General features: G+C 42.1%; 1 protein-coding gene across 2 annotated transcripts in view; it reads left to right on the forward strand.

Annotated features, from left to right (window-relative positions):
- The window catches only part of LOC147693260 (pepsin A-like), a 126848-nt gene that overhangs the window by 53288 nt on the left and 59390 nt on the right, over positions 1-14170 (forward strand). For both annotated transcript variants that reach the window (XM_086933654.1, XM_086933655.1), the window contains exons 2-3: positions 7511-7667; positions 9581-9698. In XM_086933654.1, the coding sequence (XP_086789780.1) occupies positions 7511-7667; positions 9581-9698 (275 nt within the window). The remainder of the gene's footprint in view (positions 1-7510; positions 7668-9580; positions 9699-14170) is intronic.

A 14170-nucleotide genomic window follows, 5' to 3' on the forward strand; every position in this document is an offset into this window, starting at 1 on the left:
ATTTTAGCATGTAGAAATACTTGTTATTTTAGCTTGAATATATGAGGTTTCTGTTTTAAGAATTGAAATCTGACGGAACGAAATATTGCGGATTTATTGTACCAAGTTCGCACCAATTCCGCCCACCCCTACTTTAAATACCCCTGCACCCATAATCATAACCCACCCTTACTCTATGAAATACCCCAACACCCTTAAACACTAACCCATCTTAACCCTATAAATATACCCTGTACCCCAAAACCCAAACCTATCCCTATACCCTAAAAATACCCCTGTAACCCAAAACCTAGCCCTGAACCCTATAAATATCCCTGTACCTCAAAACCCAAACATACCCCTGAACTCTAAAAATACCCCTGTACCCCAAAACCCAAACCTACCCCTGAACCCTAAAATACCCCTGTACCCCAAAACCCAAACCTAGCCCATAACCGTTAAAATACCCCTGTACCCCAAAACCCAAACCTACCCCATAACCCTAAAAATACCCCTGTACCCCAAAACCCAAACCTAGCCCAGAACCTTAAAATACCCCTGTATCCCAAAACCCAAAGCTAACCCTGAACCCTAAAAATACCCCTGTACCCCAAAACCCAAACCTAGCCCTGAACCCTTAAAATACCCCTATACCCCAAAACCCAAACCTACCCCTGAACCCTAAAAATACCCCTATACCCCAAAACCCAAACCTAGCCCTGAACCCTAAAAATACCCCTGTACCCCATAACCCAAAACTATATCTGAACCAAAACATATACCTCAGTACCCCAAAACATATACCCCTATACCCATACTTGCCTTATCCAAACATTTTTTAAAAACATGCTTTTACCATTCATGCATTTACAACGAATTTCGTTGTAAATGTATGCGTGGTAAAAGCATATAAAATGTAATGCCATGCGTTATAATGGCCTTGCGGAGTCATGGTACTTTCGTAATGAAAGTATGCAGAGTGATGGTATGCGGAAAGAAATTTGCGGAATAATGGGAGTTTACCCTCCCCCATAAGTACATTGGTGGCACGGTGGCCCACATCTCCAGCAACATACTCATATTTTTTCACCACCAATTGGAAAAAAGCACAGGTCTCTCTCATTGATGCCCAGCACCGACATACACTTTTAGACACACCTCCCACCACAAGTTCTAGAATTGGGAACTTTAGAGATGGGGAGCTACGTTAGAATCTCGGCATCAGCTCAACATCCTGTGATTCCAGGCAAATCGCCTTGTCTCCTCGTGCCTACCACAAATCAATGTGTTCTTCTGTAATGTAAATTGTGCTCATGCCATGTTGTCGAGTTCGCGCTATATAATATTGCAAGGAAAATAAAGTAGGGAAACTCGAGTTCACAAATCACTGAACGCGCACTCTTAAGTGCATCAGCAGTGCACTGTGAATCGGAGCGTTTCACAGGCCTGTCACAGATAAAAAATGCTATCAAAACGAAATCCTACAAAACAATATACTACTAGCCGGCAGCAATTCATACCCGGACAAAGTCGGGACGGGCTGCTAGTATATATATATATATATATATATATATATATATATATATATATATATATATATATATATATATATATATATATATATATATATATATATATATATAAAAATATATATATATATATTTGTTTTTGTATCAGAGGAGGAGGCGGAAAATCCTCTGCGGACTCACCAAAGACCCACCGCCCATTACGATGGCTGGTGGGTCATGGTTACTGTCCGCTGCTTTTCCGCCGCAGTCAGATTACAACCGCGGCGGAAAAGCTCTCATTTGGCTGGCAGTGTCTATCAGACACCGCCAGCCAAATTAGGAAGCATTTGTAAACATGCTTTTCCACGGCGGTTTTACCGCCGTGGAAAAGCATGTGTACTTTTGATTTTGGGGGCCCATTGCGGGCCCCCAGGGTGTTGGCGGGTGGGGGGTGCACATGGGGGGTACCTATGGTACCCCCCAGCATTTATTGCACAAAGCGGCAGGCACCGCGCGGTGCCTGCCGCTTTGTGCATGTAAATGTTAAACATGCACTTTTAATATTGCGGCGGGTGCTGCTTGAAGCAGCACCCGCCGCAATGTTAAATATCCAGGATGTGACCGCCAGGGTGGCGGTCACATCCTAATCGCACATGAGGGAACGCCGCAGCCCAAGCCGACGTTCCCTCATCCTCTGGGGTTGCGGACGGACGCAAGTCCGTCCGCGATCCTAATGAGGCCCTTAGTGAGGGTGGAGGGAGTTTATTTAGATTATAATTGTTTTAGGGGTATTTTCTGTTTTTAAATGTTTTAAATAATACACTTTTGGATTAAATATTTGCAGGCATGTAAATCTTGTCATTTGTCAGTAGATTAGTAGTTTTTTCGACTCTGCAATAATTTCTTTGTAGTATATATAACTAACAAAATAAAAGCAGTAGAATATTTAGCTAATAATTTGTTTCTTTAGCATTCAAAACATAATTAAGTTAAAAGTTAGTATAGATAAATCTTTTGCTTACTTTGTCAGGTAGTTGTATCTATTTTTCCAATGCTCTTTTTTGTAATCCTGTCTGAAAATATGGCAGAGTATCATCTTTTTGCAGGTTTTGTAGTTTTTGAGTACTAAGTAGTTATATTTTGAGTGCCTTTTATATTGTTAATTTAATTTATTGTATAATTTTATTTGTTTATTTGGTGATTTTGTTTCAGGTGTTATTTAATTGTTTAGTTTTTTATAGTTATAATGTGTTTTTTCAGAAATTGTCTTTTTTGTTGAATGCTAATAAGTGTTTATTTTATAATTTTGCTTATATATTTTGCACTATTTGTTGAAATAATTTGTTAAAATAGTTTACATGTTAATATTTTTTGTAAATATATAGCTTGAATACTATTTTGAAACTTGAAAGTGCATTTTTTGGCTTATTTCTGTTCATTTTAAGGTTGTATGACAGAGGCATGATTGGCTAAACCACATGTGCCTCTACTACGCTGCCTAAACCACACATGCGTGTGAACAATTCATTCTTTTGTCACGCATGCCTTTACCACTCAGTTTTATTGTAAAGGCACATATGGTATGGGGATGTAAGGTAACGATCACATTCTATGCCACCTGCTCTTAGCCCTAACAACTACCCGACCCCCCAGCCCTAAAATCTTCTCTGAACCCCCCGAGCCCTAAAAACTACCCCGACCTCCCCGGAGTACTAAAAACTACCCTGCACCCCAAGCCCTAAAAGCTACCCCAACCGCACAAACCATAAAAGCAACCCCAACCACAGCCCTAAAAAGAACCCTGCCCCCTAAGACCTAAAAACTACCCCCAACCCTTATAAACTACCCCCAGCCCCCAAAACCCAGCCCAACCCCACTTAACGGTCAGCCACGCTCCCGATTCTTCCTGTTCCTGGGCCCGCCCACCTCAGCATCTAGATCCCGCATTGCCATAACCATGCATAAGTGTGGTTAAGGCAAGCGTAGTTGCACTTGCTTTGACGGGCATGCGTGGCTCTTCCCGCACTGTTAAGGTGTTTTCCCTCTATTAAATAATTTGAGATTGTTTGAATATACTTAGAATATTTTTTGATTCATTAAATGGTTAACTTTATTTTTATGTGAAATGTTATTTTTATGTTTTTGTTTTAAACTTGTTGATAGTTCTTGATATCAATGTAGTCGATATTTTTGGTTTTAATATTTATTACTATTTATATGTTTATTTAAAGGTGACAATATTTTTTGTTACTGATATTTTTGTTATCAATATTAGTTTAAATAGATACGTTTAACAGCAATATTTTTGTTGTCAATATTTGTGTTTTTGTTAGTAAATGATATTTATTTTCCAATATTTTTGCAAGTCAACATTTTTTACATCAATATTATGTCAATGATTCAATATGCCAGTATTTAGACTACTTTAATAATAAAGAGACTTATTTCTCATAGCAATAAAAAGTAACTTTGTTAATAATATGTTGCATTACTAAGTAGTAATTTTCCCCACAGCAAAGGCAGTCTAATTCAAGACTATGCAAGGTAGAACAATTATTTTTTGTTGTAGGACTGTCTCTAACTTGATTAACTTTACAACTTTTAGTAGTCATATTGGGTATGGAAACTTCCAAACAAATTTTTAGAAGCTGCAGAAGTTTCCCTAAAGTCAATCAGATTCCCTCAAACTGCAAAATGTACCTATAGCATTGATCATTCAGTGAAGTTCTTCATTTAGGAATAGACTCTGTTTCTCTGGGTCTACCTCCAACTCCTGTGTTGATTGGTTTTACCAGCTCGTTTTGAGTCAATGGAAAATTCCGGAAAGGCTGGACCAAGGAGTCGCGTGGTCACTTTCTGGTTGCAGTTTCCAATTGTAGGAGAATTCGAACCCTCACCACTTCCAGTGCATGTACCGCATCACAAGCATGAAAGGGGGGTACGATACATAATTGACAACATGCTTGCAATGAATCACAGATGGCAGTACAATATTAGAGGTATGCCTATCAATAGTGTGAAAGAAGTCAAAAGTAACAGGCCCAATCAACTCAATATGTCACACCAATGATTGGCACAACACTCTGCAAATTGGCTAAGCTATGCCTGTGGACAACCCAGTGTTAGTTACAGAACTGCAGCACTTCCTCCTACTGAGGCTGACATTCTTCAGTTGACATTTACTGAGATTCAATTACATTTCAGGACAAGTGTCCATGGTCATAGAGCATTTATAGAGTATTTATACTCTATTCAAAAACAGGCTTTTACAAACACAGCTCCTAATAAGTGTATTCAATTGCTGATAAGGTACTGTAAACTGTACATTATCAAGATATTGCAAGTCAACAAAAATGTCTGTGAACAAATAGACCCTCATTACGAGGGGTATCCGAGGAGTGATTCTGCTCCACCGTAATATCATTCGCTCGGTGACTCCAGATCCCCAACTTCCAGATTTGAAAACACTGGGCCTGACTTTTATTTGTGTAATTGTATGTATGATGTTTGCCAGTTTATACACACTTCAGTAGACCAGTGTTGGTTGCAGTGTCAAACCAGTGGTAAAGGGTATAGGCCTTACAGGTCCATTGGCAAAACGTATGTCAAGTTCCACGGGTTTGATCTGTTTATCCTGAACATTAATGGCCAGGCCATTCAACCTACCTCACTTGAACTCATGTGCTAAAGGCCAGAGTCTTTCAAGGGTGGGTTGACGGTCCACTGTGCTGAAGCCTTCCTGTCTTTTGTCGCATCTAATCTCATAGACATTTGGTGGTAGTAACCATCTCAAATGGTTTGGATAGAATATTTACACCATGATCATCCTTATCAGTCTCTCCTTGCAGGGATTTATATTGTTTTGACAACTGTATTTTGAAGTTATTTGTACTTTTATTATGGTATACCTCATGCATGTCTTTTGGGAAAACCTATGCTCAATGAAATACGTTTAAGTTGTTTAGTTGAACAACAAAAGATAAAGAGTATGGGGCAGATTGTCTTCTTGGGAAACATTACTTAAGGTTCCATAGGTCCTGCCTGTTTACTACGCAAAGGCACGACAAACGCAGCAGGCCTGATATTTTCATTATGACACACATATTTGAAAAACAATAAGCCTTTGGGAGTGAATAGTTTTTGCAGTGTTAACGCCTGCACAGATTATTTCTGAGGGGAACGGTTTTGGTGGTATTCACCACCTTAGACAAACAGTACTTGTAGACGATTTGCAGAGAACTATCATGGAATGCTATTGCGTATAGTGTGTACTTCTTTCAAAACTCTGAAAATTGTACAAAAAATATACTCTACTTACAATAGCATCGTAAGACCTCCAATGCTGATATATTTTGTTTCTTTTTTCATTGCAAGAATCTCCTGACATGTTTAGGCAGCAGCATGCATTATTTATTTTACTTGTATTTTTTTCAATTCATGTAGCTTGTGCTATTGAGTTTGTGTGTGTGTGTTTCACTGTAGTTGTGTAAGTGAATGAATGCAGGAATGAGTAAGTGCGTGGATAAATGTTTATTTGTCTGCAAGAATGGGTAACAACGTGCATGAATGATGTCTTATTGAGAGACTGAATTCAGCAATGACTGAAGAGGAAGTTTAATTTAAAAGCTCGGTCTGTTGGCTTTGCCAATTCTTGCTGACAATATGTGCTAATTTAACAAGTGGTCAGGTGCTCCTACCAACATCACAAAGATTTAGACTGGGAATTATAAATAACACTGACATATATTTGTAGTGCCGACAAAAGGAAGGTAAGATTAGTTTCATCCATCTTGAACCTTACAGAGAGTCAGGTGTCCCAAGCTCTCACTTCAATACTGTGGGGCATATTTACAAGACCCTATCACCACCACAGCATCACTTTTCAAGACGTTGTTGTGGTGATACGAGCTTTGCCTTATTTACATGGCTTAAAAGGGCCTTGTAAATAAGGCACCGATTGACGTTGTACCTAGCGTGAAAGGGGAGGGCAATGGGTGTTGCGGTTGGTGTTTCCCTGCAACACCTATTGATTTGGACGCTGTCCCATATTTACAAGGTTGGCATAAATATGGGGCAGAGCCAAAATTAAGGCCAGGGAAAAGCTTGTCTTACCCCGTAGAAACAAGGAGAAATGCTTAATTTCTCCTCATTTTTGCTGTTTCCATGTGTGCAGCGTTGTGTAGTACACATGGAAGTAGCAAAACGTGAATGATTGTTTATGTACAGGAAGGTCCTCCTTTCTTCACATAAACAATCATTTAAAAATGCTGTTTTGCACCTTCGATGTGTGCTGCATTAGGCAGCGCACATAGAAGTTACAAAACGGCATTTACAGATTGTTTATGTGTATGTTTATATATATATATCAATCTTCCCCTCAACGCGGGCATCCTTGCACTATGGTAAGTGGTACCTGATACCTTCGTTTTAATAGCATAGTGAAGTAGTGTGGCTCACTGGTTAGAGGCGGCAGACCCGAGAGCAGAGGACGGCCCGGGACCAGGGTTCGATTCCCGGCGCGGCAGGTTTCTGGACCAGGGTCAGCGGACTCGATAATTCTCTCGCCTCGGTGCCCACTCTGATCAGCGATCACACTCGGCAACTCTGGGCATTAGCTTGCCTCATCTTCACTAACGGCCCCACCAGACCGCTGGGGATGCCTGGTCTCACCCTGGAGATACCCAGAAGGGACCATCTCACAGGGATAGCCAGGAAGGGTTTCGCAGCGGTCGAAGCGCCTTGGGACCCTACGGGTAAGTAGTGCGCTATATAAATGCCAATACACACATATAAATGCCAATACACATAATAGCATGACCATAACTCAATGTGCATGTCGCATACTTGTTCTACGCATCCCAGGGTTGGATCCAGCTACAACTTCCGGTGTGGTTTAATTCCTGACCAGGACGAAATACTTCACTGTGTGTTTCAGGTGACAGTCACCTGCGTCTGAATGAAATAAAACACAAGATCTCCTGTCTCTAATATGGATGATTCTGATTACATCTTTTTCTTTTTAGGATTCCTCTAAAGAAAGGAAAATCTATGAGGGAACAGATGAGAGAAGATGGAACTCTGAAGGAATTTCTGAAGTCGCACAAAATAGACCACGCTAACAAATATCTGCCAGTCTTGGATGCTGAGGCGCTCTACGAGCCCATGATCAACTATTTTGACGTAAGTGAAAAAGCCCAGTGTTCTGTCTTTTTTTGGGGGGATCGCCGTGTGCACTTGGAGAGGGTCCTTATCACTCACCGCAAGTGCTGGAGGGAGAGCAACCTATTTACTGAGGGGCAGATTTACAAGCCCCGCCATTGTGTCACTTTTTTTTGACGGAATGGTGGCTCTAAATATGCTGCCTATTTACTACGTGATGCATCTATGGAGATGTGTCACGTTGTAAAGCCCTGTGTCACATCATACCTGCGTCAGGTATAATGTATGCAGGGTGGGTGCTCCCAGGCAGGAAGGCCTCATAAAAGTGACGCAGTGAAATCTACAAGAGTTCACTGCGCCACTTTTAAGACGCCACTGCATCAAAACCTTATGCCTGCTTGAAGCAGGCATAAGGAGTGACGCAGTACAGTAAGTATAGGCCTCAAAATCTATCTCTGCAGTTGCCCCGAGCTTGTGACACAACTCCAGCGATGCGTGACGTTTGGGCCAACAGATGCGTTAGAAATCTGAGACATCTGTTAACCCTTGCACTATGGAGCACTGTATTGTAAATACAGCGCATCCATGGTGGCGCAAGGACATTTGATGCAGGCTCAAGGAAAATGATGCATCTATGCAGAAGCGTCAGTTCCTTGTAAATCTGCCCCTGAATCTTTAAACTTCTTGCATGGAACACCAGGCTGCAGCACAGCCCCCACGACAACACAGTCCAGGCCACAAGCTTTTTACAACACCCCATGTTTTAATAAAATCAAAGGGGGAAAGGTTTACGCTGATTAAATCAGAAGAACAGAATGTCCACTTGATGAAAACCTACAGATTTTAGAAAAAAATAGAGCAGCGCAGTTCTGAATTATAGACTCCGATTGCACTTACATTCACACCAACAACCTCCTGTTTTGTGCTTTAAAATATCTCGGTCCCTTCTAATGACCCTTTTATTGCACACATTATCTTCTCTTCACCCTCTTCCTCGCCAGACTCATGACCGGATGGATTACTGAATGATAATCACACAACCCTCATCCATCCCTGTTCCCTGCCATCTCTACACCCCTACTCCTTCTCCTTCTCTCGAACAGACATTTTCAATGCTCACCTCAAGTGGTCTTAGAAACCAGTACATTCTCTCCAAGCCATGCAAAGCTACTTTTGTGTGGTTTTATGAATAGAAAGGATGTGTCCTTGTTAATAATGGCATTCACTGAATGATCTGGCACCTGTCCCTGTGTAGGCCACCAGCAGGATTCTGTTTTATGGATTAGGTTTGCCCAGCTGTGCCTGACTTCTATGCTAGAGTAAGAAATCAGGAGGCAGGGGTCTCAGGATTGCACAAGGGTCTCAGGATTCACAAGGGTCTCAGGATTTCACAAGGGTCTCAAGATTTCACAAGGGTCTCAGGATTTCACAAGGGTCTCAGGATTTCACAAGGGCCTCAGGATTTCACAAGGGGCTCAGGATTTCACAAGGGTCTCAGGATTTCACAAGGGTCTCAGGATTTCACAAGGGCCTCAGGATTTCACAAGGGTCTCAGGATTTCACAAGGGTCTCAGGATTTCACAAGGGCCTCAGGATTTCACAAGGGTCTCAGGATTTCACAAGGAAGTTACTGTAATTCTCTTGCATCTTCTGTTGTTTCCCAAGTGATTATATTGTTCAGCTCTTCGCCCCTACTTTGGAAAACAATCTGAGGTTGAATAGGAGAACACAATGCTATATTGTTGCTTGTTTCACTATTGGAAAATGCACAGCAAGCAATGGTAAATGGTGAATACGCCACCTCTACTCGCTGTTCCAATCCTTTCTTGTTGCATCTGTTGTTTATCACTTTAAAATGTGTTATAGGGTAGCTGAAGACTCATAATGGTTTATATTTGTAATTACCTTTCAATGATCTTCTTCTTGCCCAACAGACCTCCTATTACGGCACCATCTCCATTGGGACCCCACCCCAGGACTTCACGGTGATCTTTGACACCGGATCAGCCAATCTCTGGGTCCCATCGGTGGATTGTTCAAGCCCGGCTTGCTGTGAGTACCTCTTGAGGGCAAAAAATCAACAAATAGGAGTGCTCGTATTCCATCAGCGACACATTCACCGCTCACCAGACCTGCTCCTGTGGTTCACTAGCGCTCTGACGCAATCTGCGCCTCACCTTTTCCAGTCACTCTTGAGCTGCTGAATGGAAAAAACGAGAGGAAAAAAGAGGAGAAATAAACATATTAGGATTTGGCACATCCCCAGGCTTAAAAGTCCTTTCAAATTTGGGGATGCATCATCATCCACAGGTGTTGTGTGGGGGCACCCACTGCAAAGCCCATTGAACACCTCCTTGACACAGAGTAAGGCTACGCATCGATTCGCCCTGCCTTGCCTTGCTCCATACCTTTAAGGCCATTCAAAGGCGCACAAAGGGGCTTTGTGGAGCCTCATAAATATGATTTCAAAGTTTGCACCTCCATTGCATCACAAATAATTATGCTACAGCGGTGCAAGTTGCTCACAAATATTCCCCTTAGTGTGCTTTAACCCCTTGGTCACGGCGGTAATTCCGCTACGGCGCTAGGGGGGAGGGGGGCCGCGAGGTGACATCATGCTCATGACGGAACCACTCCGTCACGAGCCGAATTGGCGCTGTGCTCGTGACGGAATGGTTCCGTCACGACCCCGCCTGCCTAATAGAACCCTCAGCGCAGGCGCAAAATCATTCGTCACCAGCACAGCACCACCATGGCTCGTGAAGGAATGGTTCCGTCACGAGCATGCAATGGGTTAAACAAAGAGTAGGCTTCAGGTCAGCTTCCTTTAGCACTTGGCTTGTTTGGGTCAAACGTCTTCAAAGCTGTTAATTAAAGTCATTGACAGTCACATCTTGGACCAGACCAGTGGAACATTTCTCTCTCATCGCCATTCTATTGGGCATTAGGTGTATCCTTCCACCTCCAGGGGCATCCTTTCAGTGCAGGGTGGGGGTGCGTTGTTTTCAGAAGATGGAATTGATCATTTACTGAAGCCACCTTGGAAAAAAGCTCTCCCATTTAAAAAAAACTTATTTCACATCAGAAAGGACGGCTCACTTGAAGGGTAACAAATACTCTATGGGGCATATTTACAAGGCCCTTGCACCACTTTTGCTTCATTTTTAATATGGGAAAAGTCACGCAAAAGTGACGCAAGAGGCTTGTAAATCTTCACCTATGAATCTTGACAAGTCTAACGTTTGTATGATTTATTTGTGTACAAACATATGATAGTATTCTAAAATAGGATCTATTGTGTGTTATACTACCTTCCCAAGCCTACCTACAAGCACACAGGAAGGAGCCATCTTTGTTATGCAGGTACTTTGTTATGTGTCCATTGCATCAGGCCTTGTCTTTGAAGGCTCCCTTCACTTGGCTGAGTCGGAGAGCAAGGGGGCCTTCATTATAATCCTGCTTTTGTTTGTGCAGCAACCAGCTCTTAGATAGTCAGAGGCCTTCATCGTAGTCCTGCTTTTGTTTCTATGGCAAGGGGCACTGGAGACCTGCAGGGACCACCTTACAGCTTGTGGTGGACCAGGCGTGAAGCCAGCACAACTCTCACTGGAGGTGTGACTCCTGCCTGTGAAGCAGTGACTCATATAAGTACATTTTACTGAACTTCAAGTGATAAGCTACACTTAAATGGTCAAATATATCAACATATAGACTTATACATTTGTAAGCCATTACGGGGATGTTTTTCAGCAAGGGGTTCTCAGTGAGTTTATAGATAACAGAGAACCTTGTGTCGTCTGTGACACTCAGAACCAAAAGGTGAAAAACATCCCCTTAGTCGATGGCTGCCCATATATAATTCTATGATATATACATATATTGAATACTCGCTCATTCTCTTTTTATGATTTGAGCTGTTTGTAATGTTTTATGAAGGTTTGTGTGCTTTTATACATGTTTTAATGTTTGCATAGATTTTGTGCATCTTTTATGGTTATTTTTTAACTGAATATAGATTCATACTACTACTCTTTCAATATTAAATAGGGTTTTTGAAAAGTGTAAACTCCCTGTAAGTAAGAAAAAATAAAAAAATAGTTTTACTTTAACAGCACCTCATATTCCTATATTTATATACTGTAGATTTTCTAATGTTAAAAAACAGCGGGCCATATTATCAAGCCCCAGCAATAATTATCGCTAAGCGCACTTAGCGCTGGGATAATTATCGCCGGGTAGCGTGGATTTTTATCACTGAGATAGCATGTTATTAGCAACGCTTATCTCAGAAGTGATAAAAATCCTCGCGCTAATTGCCAAATGAGAGATTATCGCTGAAAAGCCAACGATAATCTCTCGAAGTTTGGCGTTAGCTTGATGATAGGGGCTCACAATCTTAGCCATGATATCCACCTTCCATAGGATATCATGGCTACGTCAGGAAAATACCAGGTGTAAAAAAAGCAGCGCTAACCGCGGTTAGCGCAGCTTTTTTTTTTATCACTAACAGGGTTAGAGATATCCTTGATAATAGGATAAATGTCGCTTAACAACATTTCACCTAATATTTTTTTCTGCAACGCCCCCTTTGTATCTCATTAGAGATGCAAGGGGAAGCGTAGAGAAAAAGAGTGCTAACATGAAAATTTGCGTGTTAGCACCCTGTTGTTGATAGGGAGATCATTTTATCTCCACTTTCTTGACTTTTAAAGCCAAAAAAGCAGAGATAAATCCCTTGATAATATGCCCCAGCGTCTTTTTGAAGTGTGCTATTTCAGACTGAAATCCACTTTCCTATTTGATTTATTTCCTCTTTCTTAAGTTCTTGGCAAATGCAATTCTGTGTAGAGTGAGGTGGCCTCACCTACGTCCACATGCCTGGAGGCATTCTTCTTTGAATTGTCCCTGGGCAGATATGGTCACGGTCTGTCAAATCTGACATTTTTTCAATTTTCACAGCAGCGCGCGGCAGCCATTTTGTAAGCTTCAGCGACTTCCGTCTTTGGAGTCGCTGTGTGAGGCCAGGCTCCATGGATTCATGCGGTACATCAAAGTGGTGCTGAATGCGGTTTCTTAACCGCTGCTATAGTGAACTTGCTCTGGTTATTTCTATGACAGTGGAAGGAAATTAAAAGTATAGATATAACATATAGAATTATAGATGGGTAACAGTGAATAACACGGATGCTTTTCATCTAGGGGTTCTGAGTGACATCAAAAAGACAACCAGAACCTCTCCTTCCTAACCCATATGTGGGAATGCCTAACCCACCATCCTTACCCTTCCACCACCATCCCTGCTTTCCTTCCTTTGCCGCCTGCAGCTCTTTCTGCTGTCAGCAAAAGCAGACAAGCTGCACGGCTCCTGGCCCAGCGGCCTCCTTGGCGTAGCAACAGTAAGTAACGCATTCGGTTATCGACGGTTCCAATGCCATAGATTAGGAATCTGGTATAAATAGAAGAGGGTTCCTGTGGAAGCCATGGATATCATATAGAATATAGATGGGTAATAGTGAATTATGGGGACACTTTTCACTAAGGGATTCTGAGTGACGTCAAATAGACAAAGAGAGTGGAGTTCATGTTGTCTATAAAGACACTCAGAACCCTGTGGTGAAAAAGCATAACCGTAACTCACTTTTCACCCATCTATAATTGTATGTCATCTATGGTCCCAAAACCGAATATAGCATGTTACAACGTGTGCTATTACAACACAGTAGGTAACAACGCGGTCTTTACAAAGCCCGCGTTGTTACCACGTGTGGCATTACATCCCAAGTTGTTTCAACGACTTGCGCTAGGTGGGGCGCTGGACTTGGGAATAGTATAAATTACAATTCCTACTCCAGTTAGAGCAACAGCAGGGAAGGTGTTGGATTTAAAATCCAACACGTTCCCTGGTGTTGCACGGCACCTAGCGCAAGTCGTGGTAAACTGCGTGGTATTGACAATGTTGTAAACGCTGTTTCCCCCCAAAACTATATACCGTGTATTCAGCTGCCACGCACTGGCAGAAGAATAACAGGCCGGGGTGTGGAGCATACATGGCCTCTGTAATGTATCTTTGCCCCAAAGGTAAGCTTAGCTGCCATCCTTCCCCAGCGCCCTGGCACTTTCCCTGCCTTCCTTTTCCTCCACCCACTGTGCTTTCAGTGAAAACAAACAAGCAGCGCTGTGCTAACAGGTTCACATCAGCCTGCCCTGTCACCTGGAAGGCCTTCATGACATAGTAAAAGTGAGTAACAAGTTTTGTTGTTAACTGTTGCTACATCATAGCAGTGAGTTATGAGGTTTAGAAAGTGAAATAAACAATAGAGGCTCTGTATGAGATACATACATAGCAAAACAGACGTTGCTTGTTGAGGACTCCCTGACAGACTGCCAACTCACCTGGGGGCCTTATATCAAGAATGGCGTTAAAATTATCGTCGCTTTCGCGGCAGGAAACTGCTGTTAAAGTGGCGATAATGGGCTTGATAATACACAGTAGAGAATTCCCATAGAAGCCCATGTTTACACCA

The sequence above is a fragment of the Lissotriton vulgaris genome, chromosome 8 (assembly GCF_964263255.1).
Source record: "Lissotriton vulgaris chromosome 8, aLisVul1.2, whole genome shotgun sequence".
Taxonomy (NCBI): domain Eukaryota; kingdom Metazoa; phylum Chordata; class Amphibia; order Caudata; family Salamandridae; genus Lissotriton; species Lissotriton vulgaris.